This window comes from Neoarthrinium moseri (genome assembly GCF_022829205.1).
Source record: "Neoarthrinium moseri strain CBS 164.80 chromosome Unknown scaffold69_Wmoseri_CBS_16480, whole genome shotgun sequence".
In the NCBI taxonomy this organism is placed as follows: domain Eukaryota; kingdom Fungi; phylum Ascomycota; class Sordariomycetes; order Amphisphaeriales; family Apiosporaceae; genus Neoarthrinium; species Neoarthrinium moseri.
The window spans coordinates 49,714-68,862 of NW_026055183.1; the positions used below are offsets into that span (position 1 = coordinate 49,714).

General features: G+C 51.6%; 5 protein-coding genes across 5 annotated transcripts; 3 read left to right on the forward strand and 2 right to left on the reverse strand.

Annotated features, from left to right (window-relative positions):
• Positions 1–373: 373 nt before the first annotated feature.
• On the forward strand, positions 374–5,522 carry JN550_011510 (uncharacterized protein; the record flags this gene model as incomplete). The annotated part of the gene is made up of 7 exons (XM_049309883.1): positions 374–437; positions 494–4,054; positions 4,111–4,427; positions 4,497–4,586; positions 4,646–4,874; positions 4,922–5,255; positions 5,312–5,522. The coding sequence occupies 7 exons, from the start codon at positions 374–376 to the stop codon at positions 5,520–5,522; spliced, it is 4,806 nt and encodes a 1,601-aa protein (XP_049166486.1).
• Positions 5,523–6,218: 696 nt separating this feature from the next.
• Positions 6,219–7,355, forward strand: JN550_011511 (uncharacterized protein; the record flags this gene model as incomplete). The annotated part of the gene is made up of 1 exon (XM_049309884.1): positions 6,219–7,355. One exon carries the CDS (start codon positions 6,219–6,221, stop codon positions 7,353–7,355), a length of 1,137 nt encoding a protein of 378 aa, XP_049166487.1.
• A 1,913-nt stretch (positions 7,356–9,268) lies between these two features.
• Positions 9,269–13,550, forward strand: JN550_011512 (uncharacterized protein; the record flags this gene model as incomplete). The annotated part of the gene is made up of 8 exons (XM_049309885.1): positions 9,269–9,621; positions 9,681–10,434; positions 10,487–10,648; positions 10,716–11,397; positions 11,465–11,981; positions 12,109–12,488; positions 12,535–12,976; positions 13,037–13,550. 8 exons carry the CDS (start codon positions 9,269–9,271, stop codon positions 13,548–13,550), a joined length of 3,804 nt encoding a protein of 1,267 aa, XP_049166488.1.
• A 470-nt stretch (positions 13,551–14,020) lies between these two features.
• On the reverse strand, positions 14,021–15,313 carry JN550_011513 (uncharacterized protein; the record flags this gene model as incomplete). Its single annotated transcript, XM_049309886.1, has 1 exon — positions 14,021–15,313. One exon carries the CDS (start codon positions 15,311–15,313, stop codon positions 14,021–14,023), a length of 1,293 nt encoding a protein of 430 aa, XP_049166489.1.
• Positions 15,314–16,384: 1,071 nt separating this feature from the next.
• JN550_011514 (uncharacterized protein) lies at positions 16,385–18,085 on the reverse strand (the record flags this gene model as incomplete). The annotated part of the gene is made up of 1 exon (XM_049309887.1): positions 16,385–18,085. One exon carries the CDS (start codon positions 18,083–18,085, stop codon positions 16,385–16,387), a length of 1,701 nt encoding a protein of 566 aa, XP_049166490.1.
• Positions 18,086–19,149: the final 1,064 nt, after the last annotated feature.

Below are 19,149 nucleotides of genomic sequence, written 5' to 3' on the forward strand. Positions count from 1 at the left end.
CGAGCTAGTATGTATCCAACCGCAATATACTGCGAGGGGGATTCTATCTAAGTGAATACTGGCTCAGGCATTGATACCGGCTGAAGGTCCTGGTGAATTTGAATATGGTCCTAACCATTGCATTTAATTGAACCGCTGACGCCATGAATTCACTTCAAGCAACTGCATTCACTCTGCTCTTCCAACCAAACTATTAAATCTCGGATATCTACCAGCTTGAATCTCTTTCCTCCTCTCTTCTTATGCTTTTCCCCCAAGCACGAGATTTCCGTTATTGATGCACTATACGATCGACGCTCATGATTATAAACCTCGCAACTTTCGGACACTGAATTGTTACCGTACCGGTCACTGACCGACGTCGCAGTCGACAATGACGCTACTCCTTTTGCTGGCGTGGTTGCTGCTTCCGTTCGGTACTTTCACTCTGGCACTTGGTAAGTCTATTCGTATGCTGTTTGGTTGGTAACGATTATGCTAATGACATATTGAGGTAACTATTCCGACTCATGCGTTTGTCCCGTCATCACTTCGGAGGTCGATACGACTATCCGGACAATCGTGACAATCTGGGTTCCACCTACCACGGGTGTGGTCACAGAAGTGGTCACTACAACGGTTGTGACAGAGGTGACCACTTGGGTTCTACCTGTGACCCGATTCAAGGATACCGCCCCTGCTCTCGCGTCTGCTTCTGTAGGCTACACGCCTTGCCCATGCCCTACTAGTTCTCAAGAGGGTTCGACTTGGACTACCAGTGCATACGCGTCTGACGCCACACTAACTGTCTCATCTACGGATGCCTACGGAACGACTGGATCTCCCGCCGCGAGTGCTAACCCCCCAGACACGAGCAGCACATCCCCTCCTTCGATACCCGGTTCACACTCAGGAACAAGCAGTGCAAGAAGTACGCCGCTAGTAACGAGTGATGAGACCACTCAGATGTCTCCCACTTCCAGCAATGGGGAGATTTCCACGAGTTCCCCCACGACTGCAATCTCAGCTTCCCGGAATACTTCATCTACTGCACAGTTTACAGCAAGCGGTAGTGTCACCATGACTTCATCGACCACCAGTGGCACCGACTCTTCAACGGTTGAGTTTAGCTCTACCAGCAAGGAGAGCATCAGTACCACTGCAGGTATCACAAGCACGAACCCTGTTTCACCTAGTGACACTGGAGGCGCAACGGCTAGCACGCAAACTCCTTCAGGTTCGTCCAGCTCATCAGAGTCCTCCACGTCTTCTGACAATATGACCCTCCCTACCCCTCCGCCCTCTTCAGAAACTACGACAAATGCACCTAGTGGAAGTGGACCAAGCGAATCTGTCACAAGTTCAGCACCTCTGGGAACTTCTCCGACCTCCTCTCCCGATATACCTGATCAAAGTACAACAGCTCCGACCGAATCCCCTACTGGCACAGCTCTTCCCACAGCGCCTTCTTCAGAGAATCCCACCATGAGCGGACTTCCGAGCCAAAGTGAAACAACAGCGAGTGGCACACTCCTACCGACAGGTTCCCCAACTGTGAGTGTGACATCACCTGATGCCGTGCCAAGTCAAGGGGTGTCTACAGTTACGAGCCCCCCTACTGGCGGCGTGACTTCGCCTCCTGTGCTTTCCAGCATGAGTGAGAACACCACCTTACCTCCGGTATTTTCCAGCATCAGCGAAAGTTCCACCTTGCCTCCTGTGTTTTCCAGCGTGGGCGAGAATAGCACTTTGACTCCTGTATTTTCCAGCGTCGACCAAAGTTCTACCTTGCCTCCTGTATTTACCAGCATTGGTGTAAGCACTACGTTTGGCCCAGGTCCTCCTGGTGGCGGCGGGAGTGGAACGACAACTCCGGCTCCTGGCCCTCCAGGCGGAGGCGGCGGCGGCGGTGGTGGTGGCGGTGGGAGTGGAACGACTACTCCGGCTCCGGGCCCTCCAGGAGGAGGAGGCGGGGGCGGTGGCGGCGGAGGCAAAGGAAGTTCTACTCCGGCTCCTGGTCCACCCGGCGGAGGCGGCGGTGGTGGTGGTGGAGGAGGTGGAGAGCCAACGCCGACTAATCCACCACCTGGACAGCCAACGGGCACTCCGAATCCCCCTCCGAATCCAACTACGCCTGCTCCAACGGATCCTACTATGAGCATGTCCACAACATCATCATCAACCTCGTCATCATCTAGTTCTAGCTCCTCATCGGCAGCTCCTGCCCCGACCGACTGCTTGGGTTTGACAGCGTTCGCAAGACAGGTCGTGACTATTGATGCTGTTGACTATCTGGTTCCTTTGCAAGGCGATCCATCATATTTGCTTCTTCGCGATGGAACCGATGTCGCAATTTATGCAGACCACGTCCAGATAGGTAGCACATCGATCACGGTGCCGAAAGGGAACTCGTCGACACCACAAGTCTCTACGCAAGGTCCGTATACGATTACCTTCAAACAGCGTACGCTCCCACCCATTATTCTTGCGCCTGCAGACACTTTGCCAGCTCGATCGTTCGCCAGCAAGACTGCAGGGGACTATATTGCGTATGCAAAGTCGTTACAAGACCCTATTGGAGCTTTCCTGACTGCTGTATTCGACTTCGTGGCTCGGTTCGATGCACCATCGGCCCAAGACGCAGAACAGCTTCTTGGTGATGAAGTGAGCGCCTTCGATAACATCACATCTAAGGCCAAGGCTCTCAGCACATCACTACAAGACACCCGAGGCAATCAATGGGAAGGGTTTCTACTCCAAGCTTCGCTGCTCAACGCGCAGGATGATCAAGAGAATCCGCTTGAGCCCCTGACTGGTGCAGCACAGACATATATACAGACCGTATTCGCCGGACAGCCAGGCATCGACGACTTGTGCCAGCGTGCCCCTTGGAGAATGGAATCATTGAACAACATGGCCAACTTCTTGATATCTCCTGCTGCCTCTGATGTCGCTAGGGTCCAAGCATATTTTCAGAGGTTAAGAACCAAGTTGATGAACAATGACCCATCTGGACAGAAAGGACTCGTCAGCGGTGGTGGGCTGATCGTGAATGGCGCCGCGGCATTCCACATGGTTTCACGTATGCAGCTCGCACAGCACACAGAACTGTTTGGAGATGGCTCTTGGACAGTACAAATGGCTGCCCCTTTGCCTCTGTGGTTCTTTGACTCGTTTCGCAAATTTCTCGATAGGTCACAGGGATATGCGCTTGGCATACAGCCAGAGCTGGCTGAGTATGCGGACTACGCCTATGTCTTCACTACCGATATTGTACAAGGTTTCCCGATCATGCAGGCCTTTCAGCAGCATCGTTTCGTCAAGTGGCTTTACAAAAAGCTCTCAGAGAAGGAAGAAGATCCACAGGGATTGGGAGTGAAGTGGAGCATCCCTGAGTATGGCTTGCACGAGGAACTGGCTGGGCTTGAACCACCCGAGTCAGACATCGAAGACTGGGACAGCGAAACCGATGATCGCTCAGCGCTTGAAAGAAGAGCATTGGAGGAAGTTGATGTTTCTTGGAAAGGTCCAGCATATCCACATCATCGCTTGTTGAGTGCCAAGTCCACCGACCAACAAAAGTTGACGGGTCAGAAGTATAAGAGAGACTCTAGCCTTGGAAAGGGTGTCACAATCTTCGTAATGGATACAGGCTTCGATCTAACAGGTAATGTGGCCGCAGATCTTCGAGTCGACACCTCTAAGCTGTGGAAATACACTTACGTCGTACCCAACGAGATCACACTAAAAGGCAAAGACCCAAGCACATGGGGTCCTGAAAATATGGTCGATATTAGCCCAGTTCTGGGAAAGTTGGGACCGGACGATCCCAATGACTCGATAAAGAACATGGGTCATGGGACACAGGTCGCTTCGTTAGCGGCGGGTTCAAAATATGGAGTGGCAAGCCAGGCAGATGTTTACCTCATCAAGATATTTTCTTCTTTCAAGGAAGACGGTGTCTGGAAATTATCAGTCTTGTCGCCGGAGACACTAAAAGATGCTTTCGAGAGAATCTTGCAAATCGTGCGTCAACGCGTACTCAATGGTCGAGCTGTAGTACAGTGTTCATTGTGTGAGTATCCCTTGAGGCAAATTAGTGTGCTCAAGACTTGGGGCTAATGTTACTAGTCACGACGAGACACTATTTTGATCTCCTCGGCTCTGATAAGTTTCAGGAGGTGAGAAATGTCTACCAAGACTACATATCCCGTCTCCGCAGTCGGGGAATTGTGTTTGTCGCCTCGTCTGGCAACTATGGGTTCAAACCCGATGTTAACCCTAACCCTGCCATCTCATTTACTGGAGAAGGTCTGCCCAGTAATTTGGAAGCGAGCGATAACTGCTTTATCAACGTGGGAGTGGTGGACAGGTATGGCAGAGTCGGAACTTGGGCTAGTCCTGAGGGTAACCCTGATCCGAATGGACCTAGAGGAAGGATCAACGTGGTAAGTACAAACAAACGATGCAATAATTTTTAGATTTACATGTTCATGTCGCTTACGGTCTTGTTGTAGTTTGCGCAGGGCTGGGATCAACTGAGGGCGATGGGACCAGGTGGTGCTGAGGTCCAGGTCGAGGGAACTTCTTTTTCTGCTCCTCAAGTGGTAAGAAATATCCAGGTTAAAATCTAGGTGGCCATATAATACTGAAACAAAACCTATAGGCAGGATTGGTTGCCTACTTTATCTCCGAAAACCCGAACGACTTTACCTGGCAGCCTGGCTGGGGCCCGGAAGACGGTGCGAAGTTCTGCGGAAAGCTTAAGAAGAAGGTAATAGACCTTGCATATGATCGAGTACCCCTGTCCGCGCAGACAAAAGGGATGCAACTTCCCTTTCCTGGTCCTACCGCTGTCCCGGTCGCTTACAACGGAGCCTGGGGTCCTCAAAACAGTACGTCAACCGCACTTGAAGTGAGAGACTTCGCTAACTGGAGGAAGGCTGCGGTTCAAACTCAGGCCATGGTCTTGAGCATTTAATGCGAATTGGTCTGGATACAGACCCCGGCTCTCCTGATTATCAATGTCCAGCACCTGCAACAACGCCCACGGCATCACAAACAAGTGCAAGCGCTACGGCCACTGTAGCCCCGACCGACAAAACCACATTATCAACTTCGACAACAACGGTACAGAGCAGCTCAACCTCATCTATCGGGGCTAAGCCAACGATTTGGTTCGACGGCCGTGGCTGCAAGCAGAAGGGTTGCACTGACGGCACTTGCAAGGATGGCTTCAAGGCGACTTGCGCCGATACAGACCATTCGGATCAAGCGTAAGTGTCTCCTGGAAGTAATTCCGGTCAAATGAATGCTGACAAGGTACACACAGGACCTGTGTCTGCACATGGGAATCCGGTTGCGGACGAGGCAAGACGAGCTATGGCGAGTGCGCAAAGCCTTGTCCAGAGGGTTTCGGTATGCGGTGTGACTTAGATGATGAGCCTGTAACCTACCCCTTCGGATTGTGCAAGTGTGATATTCAACTATTGAACAGAACAGTCGTCGAAATTGACGGCTATCCTATGAAGCTCTGGGGTTGAAAAAGCCCAACTATTCTGCGCGATGCTACGCGGCCCCGAAGGAATCGGCGAGATCGATAGGTACTATAGAGCAATGCAATGAACATTGCGAAAGCTTCAGTGCGTTGTATGCAATGAATTGCACACTAAATCGTTTCCGAAAGTAACAGTTACAGTTGTATATTGGCTCAGATGATCGTAAAGATGGCAGTGTTCTCAGAAACGATTGGATCAAAAGCTGTCTTCTTGGATGTGCGCATATAGTTTGCGATCAGTTTTGATTAAACAGTGACTCAACGCTTTATACTACCAAAAAACCCGACACTCAGCTCTCCAATCTAGTTAGTCATCTTGTCATCTATGAAAGAATTCGATGTCAGGTCGTGTTCCACCGTTACAGAGATTACTTTCTCTGGAAAGCGGGTTCCTTAACGTGGTCTTTTGGATATGTTTCGTCTATTTGATGGTCACTTCAGATCAATCGAATATGGAGTAGATTAGTACCAAGACAAATACTAGACAGATTTTTGTTGCGGGGTATATTGGCTGACCAAAATTATTCCGTCCATTGCAGCGAAGAGATAGGCCGAGTGCGCGTTGGAGTAAAGCCCCGCGGTGCCGACGTATGTACGCTTATAAAGTGTACACTTTGGCTAGGTCTATCGCCCCAATCTTGACTACATACTACACGTCGATCTGCAAACTGAAGTATGCGCTATGATTGCAACGTTGAAAATTCTTCTACTAAATTTATTATTCTGCTTTGGCCGTCTCTCTATAGCCTGTGCAGCGGACGATGACTGCAGTCTCAATGGTGTTTGCTCTGCCAATTCGACTTGCACGTGCGATACGGGCTGGAGGGCGGCAGACTGTAGTGAATTGGATCTGCAGCCGGTCGAGAGATGGACAGGTTATAACCACACGAACGCTACGGGCGTAGATTTCTATAAAGAAGGCGCTGGGAACTCGTCATGGGGCGGCCATATCATCCAGGACCCGCAGGACAAAACCCTGTTCCACCTCATAACCTCGCAAATGTCCCATGGATGTGGGCTCAGCGGATGGAAGCCGTTCAGCACGATCATCAGGGCCGAGTCGCGGAGTGGACCTCGTGGCCCGTACACGTGGGCACAAGATCTCTTCGGGCCATTCCATCATAATCCAACAACAATGTGGAGTCCAGCAGATGGCCTGTACTTGCTTTATTTCATTGGCCAGGACATGGAAACGCCCAACGGAACGTGCAAGTCCAGCAAGTTCAACAACACGATCTCGGTGACAAGCTCGCCGGATTTGCGCAGTTGGACTAAGCCCCAAGCCCTTCTCTACAACGTTACCAATCCCGCACCATTCCCGCTCTGGAGCCCCGAGAGTGAAACATCTGAGATACTGCTGGCCGTGGAGAAGAATAACATTTACTACGCGGATCAGTACACAGTGCCCTACGATCTCATTGTCGAACCTCACAACTCAGACCGCTCCGAAGATCCATTTCTCTGGCGTGACAAACGTGGAAACTGGCACTTCCTCGTCCACTACATGGTCGACATCGACTTGGGCCTCAAAGGGCCCCGGGTTGGTGCGCACTGCTTCGCCAGGGATTGGAGAGGCCCCTGGACGTTCAACAACCGGACACTTGCGTACAATACGACTGTCGAATTCTCGGACGTAGGCCAGACGGTGTACTACAGGAGAGAGAGACCGAAGTTGTTCTTCAGCGACGATGGCGAAATGACACCTCTCTACTTGGTGAACGGCGTCCAGGAATTCAACGCGACCGGTGGAGGAAGCTATACTCTGATCCAGCCAGTGGGCGACAAGTGGAGGGCCTATGAGGAGGGGTTGGGATTTTGAAGTATCGGCCGATTTGCTTAGGCGCATTCGTATCTAGATCAAAGTCGCTAATCCGTCTGAGTGCTGGGCATCGATTTCGTGAGAACATTTCAATGCACCAGGCGGGATGCAATATATGCGCCGAGCTATCCCTTCCCCCTTTGCAGTGTAGAGTTCAGCCAAGAAGCTCCCCGCAACATTCATATTCTGCATCTAGGCAAGTGGGTTCCACGCTCCATATTTGTGTAGCCTTTTGTTCCCGTGATGGTAATATTCGCCAAACCATTAGACGCTCGGTGAGATTTTTGAGCTGGGCGACTCTCTGTTTGTTGGATCTCTCTCATTGAGGCTGTGGCCCACCACGTTACGCATCAGTTTCCATGAGTCACTGGCCGAGCCCTACAAGCATCCACATCGCACTTCGACTTAATCTCTCATTGCCAACAAAAATATCAACAATCACAGGTCTGGTGGTCTAGTGGTATGATTCGGTAAGGACATCTGCTCCAAGAAGCACTTCAGAACAACATTCTAACATCTACTCCAGCGCTTAGGGTACACCCTACAGCAAAGTTGCGCGAGGTCCCGGGTTCAATCCCCGGCCAGACCCAACCCTCTCCTTTTTGATGCAATCTACATTACAGATGGTTTATTTTTGCTCTGGTTCACATCTCTCAGGACTTTGATGCTATTTGCGACAGAGGTCTCAGTTATAATGATGTGTCTGAGTTTTTCCTGGAGCGAGCGAGCCGGCATGCTCTGAAAAAGCTAGGGGCGGCAGCTGGGGGTTGAGCTCGTCAGCTGTCAAGACCCGACTTTACTCACTCCAAAATCCACATAAGTTAGGTACCTACCTCTCTTTACACTTCTCTGTTTGCCCCTTCTGGCTTCTGGAAGCAGTTGATGGCCTATTTTTGGTGCACGTTCCTGAATCTTCCTATGTATGTTCGTTGTTTTGGGGACGCAGTTCTAGCTATGTACATAGTAGGCCCGTTCCTGCCCTTGGCACCAGATACGCTACATATGAATTAATCCTCGCGTTATTCCTGCAAATGCCAAATCGATATATCCGTTTAGTTCGTCGCCGAAACGGTGCTCGCTGCCTGAATTAGAGATGTAGAGATTGCCATGTGTTGCATTTCGAGAGGGTCATTGGCTGCTTTCATAGTACTGCTTCGGACAAGATGGCTTCAACCAAAATCAGTGGGCTTACCGTTCGCGCGGATTCTGGCTAGGGGTAGAGAATACCTAGGTATATCTGGTGCGCAATCCCTCCGAATGTCTCTCTACATCGCTGAATAAAAGGGTCATTTTAGCGGTAACAACGCTAAGAGGGGAGGCCCTTAGGTACCTGCCCGTTACCGTGCGGGGCATCAGGAGGTGCTTGAGATGCGTCACGACCTGGGCCTGGACGTCGGGAGCCTCTCACAGAAGGCATCACAGGCTTGTGGCAATCAATAATGATGCATACGCAGAATGATACTACAACACGACCAAACATGCAACACGGCCGTGAACGCCATCGGCCAAAGACAAGAGCCAGATATCTATAGCTGGCATTTTGATGCCCGTCCCCCACTGTAAATCAAAGCCAAGATAAGCCAATTCCACGCATTGTCAGGTTTATAAGCAAACGCCCGGTTAGGCAGAAACACCCTCAAGGTACGAGGCTTTGCTTTGTCCGGCCTCTCGCATCACTTGGCCAATCATCTGCCTTGAGCTCCAGGAAGGTACTGCCTGCTACTTGTCTTCAACGCAAATCAGGGCAGCGTCCAATCCAAGGACTGCCCGCCAGCGACTCCCGTTTGCATACTGATTACCGTTGTCTATTTTCATCCCTTCGGGCGATGATGAGTCTTGTTTCTTAACCTGCGTGGACGATACTTACGCGCCCCACGACACGCGTCGCCCTTGAGAGGCTCTGTCTTCACACGATGGAGGTCTTCATGGGAAACCTTCCAGCCGATCTCAGCGAGACACGGCTGACGAAAGTCATGACACCCCTCATGATGGAGCTGAACATAACAGACTGGATGTGCCAGAAGCAACGGAAGAAAAAATTCGGAACCGTCGCATTTCTGCGCGTCCAAGACGGCGAGAAGTTCTTGAGACAGCACGGAGAACAGAGTACGGGACTACTGAACCACAGAGGCCAGCCTCGCATGAGGGCGCGCTTAGTCATTCTGGGCAGTCAACAGATCTTTTGCAAAAGATCGAACCGCGAGATTGATAACTTTCTGCTCAAGGCTCTGTCGAAGCAGGCAGAGGACCGCCCCAATGAAGAACAGTACACCACTATTGATTTCAAATCCTCCTAGACGAGTCATCTTACTGACTGAGCCGTAGGAGACCAAACGAGGCTAAGCACCAAGATGTCGTGTTCGATACTTATCAACTCTCGTGCGGTTACTACGACTATGACCAAGCGAGAGAGCTGGCCTTCTGCCCAGAGATTGACTGGTCACTTGTCCAAGGCATCTCAAAGTTTACTCCAGACAAGATCATTGTCACATTTCAAGCCATGGACGACAACATCAGGATCGAGATACCTTATCGCATCATCGCAGCCATCCTCACGTGTTCTAATCCTACCTCGGCGACCTTGACGCTGTGGGAACCACCTCGGCTTTTCTCCACAGCGAAATCTGACATCGGATCAATCTTGGCAAACTTAAGTATATCCGCATCGGGCCCGCCGGAGCCTACACGCGAGAGGCTCACTGAGCTGCCACATGATACTAAGAAGCACTCTGAGATTATTGGTCAATGCCTCATATACCGTCTTCATCTTTACCCGGTAGACTTTCAGAAGAAGGTCAACAAGCTACGGGAAAAGGATGTGTTGCCAATCTCATCACACGGATTTCCTGCTTCTACTCTCGCGAACCCCGGCTTTCCGGAAGGGCTGAAGGCGTTCAATCAAACTGTGTCAGAGCTTCTGGATCCTCTACAGTTTGGCATACTTTTCCAAGTTCAAGCTCTTGTTCAAAATGGATACTTGCTTCCTTGGAAAGGCAAAGATCTACTGTTGCGGCTATACACAGCATCGAAGGTGGGTAAACCATCAGGCAGCGTCGGGAGGTGTAATGGATCATCCAAGGTACGACTTCACCGTAAACCAATTGGCCTTCGTGCAGATGATAATTATTTAGGTTGTCCTGGTCTCCCCACTGGCGATCAAAAAGCTCTTTTCTCAGATTCCATTTCCGGCACCTGATATCGATGCATCCACCTTTGACGTGGACGAAATCGTTCGGTATATTGAGGCGAATGAGAAGGAGATTCAGTTAAATCTCACTAAAGAACTCGTCTCAGTAAGTGCTACCACGCTGTACTACTGGCCATTGCCTTAAATGAAATGGAAAGTTAATATGACAACAGGAAAAGGCCCGCAATAATCTCACCATGGTCTACAAAGTACAGGTTACTCCGACTTCTGTGACTCTGCATGGTCCAGAGGCCGAAGCGAAAAATCGCATTTTGAGAAGATTTCACGACCATACTGATTGCTTCACTCGCGTCCAATTCTGCGACGAAGACGGACAGGATGTATTCTTCAACCCTAGACTATCGTACGACGCTGTGTACCAGCGGTTTCTCGATATTTTAAACAAGGGCATCCTCATTGGCGGCAGAAAGTTTGACTTTTTGGGTTTCTCTCACTCTTCGCTCAGAAGCCACGCAGTGTGGTTTATGGCGCCTTTCTACAACTCGTCAGGATTTCACACCTATTTTTCAGTCATAAAGAATCTGGGAGACTTTGGGAATATCTACTCGCCAGCCCGCTGTGCAGCCAGAATCGGTCAAGCATTTTCCGAGACGCCGTTCGCCATACCGTTAGAGGAGAATCGTATCAAGCCATGCATCATCGAGGACATTTGGTCGAAGGACAAGAAGAGGAGATTCACAGACGGCGTTGGAATAATATCACAGGAGATCGTTGATGTTATCCAAACTGCAATGCCACAGCGCAAAGATGCGACATGCTATCAAATCCGCTGGGCCGGCGCCAAGGGCATGCTCGCATTGGATGCGAGCCTCGATGGAAGAATAATGGCTGTTCGTAAGTGTCCGTCGCGCTGGGTGGCGAATTTACATCAATGTGAGAAGATATGTTGATAATCCAGCAGGCCAATCCATGGTAAAGTTTGAGAGCCAAGACAAAGCGAACTTGGAGATCTGTGACCAGGCGAGCAAGCCAATTCCACTAGTCCTCAACCGGCAAATGATCAAGATACTTGAAGACATGGCTGTGCCTGCTGAGTGGTTCCTGGGCGAGCAGGACAAGGAGCTGAACCGGCTCAGAAGGATTACTTCCACCACTTACAACACCACAGCCTTTCTGAAACGACAGAAAGTTGCTGACCAAGTCGGACTTCCGAGACTCCTGCGCCGGCTGGAGCTGATTGGCCTTGACTACAAAAAGGACCGTTTCCTCTGCTCTGTTGTAGAAGCAGTGGTCCTGCGGGAGCTGAGACTTCTCAAACATAAGGCCAGGATCCCTATCGAAACGGGAGTCACCCTTTTCGGCATTGTTGATGAGACCGGATTTCTAGAGGAAGGAGAGGTTTACATCACATTTGAGAAAACTGACGTGGTACAAACCGATTACCTCCTTTTCGACGAACGCGAGATGATTGTAACTCGGTAAGTCATTGAATACTCAGCTCTCAGTTCTAGCCCTGAACCTATGTGGACTAGCCGGAGAATTTGCAGTTCTTCGAGACAACACCCTGTCCGCGGGTCAATGAGTTGGCTAATAAAACTTTTGCAGATCTCCCGCTCTACACCCCGGCGATATCCAGATGGCAACCAACAGGGTACCCCCTACGAGTCACCCGCTGCGATTCCTCAGAAACTGCATTGTGTTCTCCCAAAAAGGAACCCGAGACCTGCCATCTCAGCTCAGCGGCGGCGATCTCGACGGTGATATATACAACATCATCTGGGATAGCTTTGCGGTCGGGAAATGTAAAAGAGTCTTCGTGCCGGCAGACTATCCACTCGTGGAGCCCAGAACTCTCAACCGACGCGTAGAGCGGGAGGATATGACGGCTTTCTTCGTCGAATTTATGAAGACGGACAACCTGGGGTTGATCGCCGTGAAGCACATGATTCTGGCTGATCAGAAGGATGCTGGAACCGTAGACCAAGGTCTGGAGATACCAGAGACAGGGAGAACAGGACTGACACTTTGTAGGCTGCCAATTACTGGCTAAACTGCACTCGACGGGAGTAGATTACTCCAAGACGGGAGTACCGGTGAGCCTAGAGACACTAAGGGCTATTAAGACCAATCGATACCGGCCAGACTTCTTAGCCCCTGCCCCACCCACTCACTTGCAGAATAGATCCGAGATTATCTTCGAGGCGCCGACGGGTCCCGCCGCCGATGAGGATGACGAGGAAGACTCAAGACCTCGTTACCAGTACTACCGCTCTGAGAAGATCCTCGGGCAGTTATTCCGCGCTATTGATGAGAAGAAGATTTGGAACGAGAACGTTCAAATCAAGCACCGAAAGGGTGCCCAAGGCGAACTTTGGACTGGTTTCATGTCTTATGTCACTGAACAATGCGAACAGAAGATTGGTGACATTGCATGGACGAGATGTGTGGACGAGGCCTGGAACATCCGGCATGCGTTAGTCTCCTCCCGGACCATCTCTCACCTTGCACACTCTGACTCACCTCTTCTTCATAGCTACGAAGACGCCATCACCGCCGCCTGCGTAGAATACTCCGAGCATGCGTCCAAGACAATCACCGAGCTCGAGGTCTTCACCGGCAACATCTTCAACAAGTTGGGTGTGCAGACCCGGCGGCAGAGAGACCGCTCATCGCAGCTCAAGGACGAGTTCGCCCGCATCGCGCAATGGATTAAGGCTCTGATTACTAAGCGGGCCATGGCGGAGGTCCGTGTTGATGACGAAGACCAGGATTACGATGTTGGCGCCGAGGAGCATGGCGGTGCCTCGGCGTCGACGGCCTTGGAGCTCAGCATCGCGTGTCTGCACGTTGGTTGTGTCCAGGAACAGGGTAAGCAGAGCAACAGCTGGGACAGGTCATCGCACGGAGGTGACTACCAGAGCTTCAAGGCTTTGGCGGCTTGTTGTCTCGTCAAGGAGCTCGACCTTGCCACCAAGCAGGCTGAGATCAGGAAAGGTACTGCTATCGTGGCTGGCGGCTATGTTGGTGTCAGCAGTGGACATACATGAACTAGACATTGAGGGACGAGGCCACGACGACAAATGAAACGATGTGTTTCATGCTAGCAGAAAGCGAACCGCATCATGGAGGGTCCATGATGAAATTATGAGGTCACGAAAGTATTGCGGCGTTCAAGGACAATCGTTGCTGCGCCTACCATACCATAGCTCGATGCAGATTGCTGGAGAAGTGAATGTGCTCTTTCGGAAACCCTTTTGAATCGTATCAACATGATCAAAGTGTCCCTTGTGAATTGTGAGACAGCAGTTCAGAGGAACGATACTATTCGTTGCGACATATTGAAGGATGCACGGACAAGTTCCATTCCTTCCAGCGCATCTATCTGGGTATTGTCATGAAACCAAAACTCCTGAACGCCCTAGCACACGCTAACAAGCAAGCTTTGGTTATGAATCCCCTCCTCATGTGGCCAATCTGCCCCCTTAGCAGTCGCGGATTCTCTTGGTGTTATCACGCATCACATCTCCACCGAAAACGTGAAGTCGTATTTGGATGCTCCTTGGTCCCCAAAGACGACCGGAATTCCTGCTTGTCTGATCAACTCTTGCCCCTGGCCATCCAGCGCCAGTGCCGCCATGGCGTTGACGAGGTTCGGATCTCCAGGGGCATGGCGTCCGCGATGCAGCTTATGCGTCTTTCTTGGCAATGCAGCTGGTTGTGTCTGGTCCTGGACCAGCTTCTCCTGCTCCCATTCGCACGCCAGAACCCCGAAGCGAACCATTCTCGGACTAGGATGTAACTCCAGGCTCTTCTCGCAGTGCGTAATGAAATTCTCCTGTACCCATTGCAGTCTGTTGAACACATGCGAGTGTACCTTGCAGACCTGGCATAGTTCGCGATCAATCTCGTAGTATGTGCGGCCCCCGCTCTGGAATCGCTCGCCTTTGCCACTGTGGGCGCCGCGAGGAGCAACAATATCCATGACCTTGCGTCGGTCGTGAGGCCCCAGCCAGCGCGGGTCCGCATGCTCTCTCTCGTCGAGGAACGGCTTGCGAACGATGAGGTGGTCGACGAAGTAGAAGGCCTTCAGGTTGCGGAACAGGGCCGCGAACTGGTACAGATGCCGACGGGGCAGCTCCTTACGTACGCCGCCGTGGTAGCGCCCGCACAGGTGGCAGAGGCGCCGTGTCTGATCCCAGTCCGGATGGTACCGCACGGCGAGGCGCCGGATCGCGGCCAGCTGGTCCAGGTCCAGGGTATCGGCCCAGCGGGAGAGGCCGCGCGCGTTCATCAGGTCCGGATAGTCGATGCAGATAATATCCGAGGACGAGTCCAGGGAGATCAGACGACCGTTGTCGAGAAGAAGGTTGTTCGGCTTTCGTACCACAACCTCTACCTCGTGCCTAGATTCGTTGCAGGCGAGTGTCAGCTGGGTGAGCGTCTGGGTTGCGGTGATATAGTACGACATATCAGCCGCCGGTAAAGGGAAGATCGGTCTCAGGCTGGCCGAGAACTTCCTGGATGGCACTGCGATGGTTTTGCTGTCCCCTGGCCTTCTAGGGTCCTGGGGCTGAGGCTCTCCATCGTCTGATTCCAAGTCCGCGTCCGAGTCCGAGTCCGAGTCTGAGTCATCAGATAGGCCAGTGTCTGGCAAGTGAGTCCGTTCGAACTTTAGGAAGTGGATGCCAGGTGTGAATATGGCCATCTCCCAGATTTTGTGTCGTATATCGTAGGGAAGGTCGCCGAAGCGATGGAATCTCTCGAGTCCAGGAGGCATAACAAAGTGAAGGCTGGCAGTGCTGGTGGACATGGCGTTTGCGGTCGTATATAAGGCGCAAGGCTACCTCCGCACGGGAACAAACATGTCCGCGATGGAACAGGGTTGCTGCTGGTGATGTTGGTAAACCCGGGTGGGTCGATAATGAAGTACCGACGACAAGACTAGGGTGGGTAGTTGGATTTGCTGGGTGTCAGGGGGACACGAGGGACCAAAAATGAGAGACATAAAGTGAGTGGTCGGTCGATGTAGTGATGATGCCCAAATGCCAATACCTGACACGGGAGTTTTGGGAGGGCTGGGCTGTCGTTGGTTTTGGCTTATCGCCAACGATCTTAATCACATTGGTAACTGCACCCAACCCAGTCGCCCATCAATGTGGCTTTACTTAGTAACCACCTGCAGTGGGCTGCCTGGTCTGCCTGAGTTGCCAGCAGGCGTGGTTGATGTTCTTCTCCGTGCTTCCCTGAGGGGGGAACAAAGGAAGGAAGCGAAGAGATGGGAGAGGAATGGGGCTGGCAGCGGAAGCTTGGAGGCAAGTGCTTCTGCATCCGTGTGCCGCAACTTTTGATTCTATTTGCATGCACTTAAAAGCCTGTTCCCCCCATATGGCAAGTGTGGGTGGCAGGCAGCCTTGATTATCTCGACTTCAGGGCACCGGAAAGCCCTGGAAAGCAGTGGTGACCCGACGTGATTCCACGCTCCACACTAGCCTATATTGCTGCATGGAGACGAACGAGTGTCTGTTTGAACGTGTTGAATCTTCCTGCACTTGAGCGTTGGGCATGAGCATGGGTTAGGCGTCGATTGTACGCCCTGCCCGAAACTCGTGGTGATTGTGGTCTGCCCACCCCACCTTGCCACGATGCCTTTTATTCGTCGACCTGCGGCCCAGACCCGAAGAGATGTGTTACCGCGACCTAACCAGTTACGTGTACATGAAGCCCTCGAGCGCCAGCGTCATGACTAGAACAAACAGGACGGAGACGTTGGCCCTTAAGCTCGGTGGGCGAATTGGCGATCATCTTGGTACTCAAGTAGCCATATAGCGCTACTTTGCAGGCAATTACAGCTCAGATATATATCATCCGTAGCGGATTTCATTCAAGCTGAGAACCAATCTCTGACTTTTCCCAGGCGCCTCGATGATCCTTTTCCAGTCACATCTTCCAAAAGTGGTCCCATGGAGAGCAAGTCCACATCCATCGTAACCCAGATGATGTACAAACTGTTGCCTGTCGGCGACAGCTCTTTCTGCACTGTACCCCCAAAACGCGTGTGATTGAAACGCGAAGTGTCAATGTATGTTGAGTCTCTCACGTTGACAATATAACCAGGTTTTGACCGGTCAGTAATGTGTCTTGGTGCCGCGTGATGGGACGAGCCAGCGATGCGTCCTGGGGTTCCGTTGTCGAATTCGAAGGTATCTCCATGTGGAGTTAGGGCGACGTAGTCCAACTTGAACTCCCACTTACTCCAGGCGAGCAACCAGAGTGCAAGTCTGTAAGCATCCCCGCCCCCAACGTGCAAGGAAACGCGGACAATAAAAGGTATTCCGGCAGTCTCCCGCCTCAGCCCACAAGTTTTGTCCTCCCAGATGAAGTTGCTGCCTGTGACGTCCCCGATCCGTACGATGGGACTGAAAGCGGCCACCGGGAGCATTACATGAAATGAAGCAGCCTGGCGATGCCTCCGCCGGGGCCTGTCTTTCATTACTTGCACGCGGCCCACCGTGATCGGTTCAACCTGCCATGGATGTATATAGTCGGGTGGCCCGGGCCCTGCTCGGAAAAATTGTTCTGTATTCATAAAGCGAGAGAGAGGAATGTATATTCTGCGACCCGGATCGAGCCTGTCCCTGCACTGAAGCATGGCAGTTCCATGCCTGTAGGACGTCAACTGGATCGCATTACTCGATACTACACACGGTTGATCGTCTCTGGCTCTCCAAGGTATGATGTTCGCCGAGAACGCAAAATCCGATGGTGACTGAGCCAGAATACCGCAGGCGCCTGGTATTGTACTACCGCCCAATCTACCATTTGGCCCCTGATTAGCGCTGTCATCGTCTCGCCACCATGCAAAGATAGACTCATCCGTTGTGTCTTTCAAGATCTCCTCTTGCAGTCGCCGGAAGGCCTTGATCCCTTCGCCGTAGATGAGCGGCATGTGTATATCGAAAATGCCCAATAAGCAATAGGCCATGTCCTCCAGTCTTGTGGTGGCTCGCCGCGACGCCCACGACATGCGGTGCGCAATGCTAGCAGTGCCTAGATCTTCACCGTTTAGATAGTCCTTGTCGATAGAAGTGATCTTGGTCAGATAAGTTGAAAGTGAGGCTTTCGTCCCTAACTCGGTCCAACTCTTGGACATGAACTGTAAATGCTCAGGAGCCAGAAGCTCTTGCAACGTCCAGCCCCGGGTGAACCAACGGCTTCGTGAGAATTCCGAATCGTCCTGGCCTATGTCATCGACGGCCGAAACGTCAGCGAGGAAGGCGAAGCAAACAGCCGACTCCTGGTACCACCGAAACATGGAGTTGATAGCCTCGGACAACTCTGCGCTGCTGCTCTTGTCGATGCAGCATGTGTCAATCCAAATATAGGACAGTCCGCACTTGAGCGCTTGTGCACACGCATTTTGGATCTTGGGATACCCTCGCCTGCTTTCAGCCACATATCTGGAAAGTCTTAGATCGTCAAGGGTGACCTCTTGTTCTTCCCAGACATGCGAAAGGATGGCGTAAGGCGGAGTCTGACCGACGAATTCCACAAGCTTCAAGGACTGCGCATTGAGTAGAAGCATTCTGACAACACATCATGCGCCAGATCCATTCGGTCTCGGGGAAGGCATATGAGGATCATCCGACGAAGTCCTGTTACCGGGTCGATGCGGCGAGGCTGGGATGCCCATTTTACCTAGTTAGGTAAATCACCAGCTGGTCGACTGTCGGCTGCCAGGTGCGCAACTGGTAACTAGTGCTGTGGGCAACAGGGGTCCAGCGGTTCTCGCCGTCTGTAACACTATCACTGACTTAGGAGTGGTGGAATCAAAATGGAATAGAGCCAAGTCAGTGTGACAAGCGAGATTGCCCTATCCACTACCCGCCTCTGGGTGCAGCAGCTATTAGGACTAAATTAGGTAGTTGCCGCCTCTTGCCCTGCACATGCTTGTGCGCTAATGGAAACACATGTAGGTAGGGGCTCTCTAACTAGAGGCTATTTATACTAAACATGCTATGATCTTTGCAACCTACTTTTCGCAATGGTCATGTTCGCAACGGATTTGAGGCATGGTTATACACCCAAAAGCTCGGGACACGCTACTGTCTTCTTCAATTCCTCCTTAATAACGTCGATGGCTATGTCCCAACACTCCTCGCCCGACTTGAGCCACCCGACAAGCCTGGTATCTCCTATCAAGCTTCAGAGCATTGTGGTATATCGATTCATCTCAGATATTGTGGTGTATACATCTCTTCGGTGTATAGTGACATGGATCTTATAAAGCCACCGTCCTCTACCGCACTTTGTAGAATTGCATTATGGCTGATCTGGAGAGGTGGCTGGCCCAACTTGCGAGCCAATCAAGATGTGCCTGCTACCGCTTATATAGGTCCACACCTTCACAAAGTATTTCAGAGACGGGGAGAGATGATTTACCCTGTTGCTCTTGACCCAATCCCCGATTCTTCATTGCAAGATGCCCTTTGTGATTTTAGGTTTTGCCTCTATCATGGCCTAGCCGACCTCCCCAGGGCCCGTCAAACCTGTATATCCCTTGGTTTTAGCTCACTCGGCAGCTAACATCAGTCATCTAAATATGGGACAGCCGCCTTTTGAGGATACCTCCCATACTAAAACTTGCCA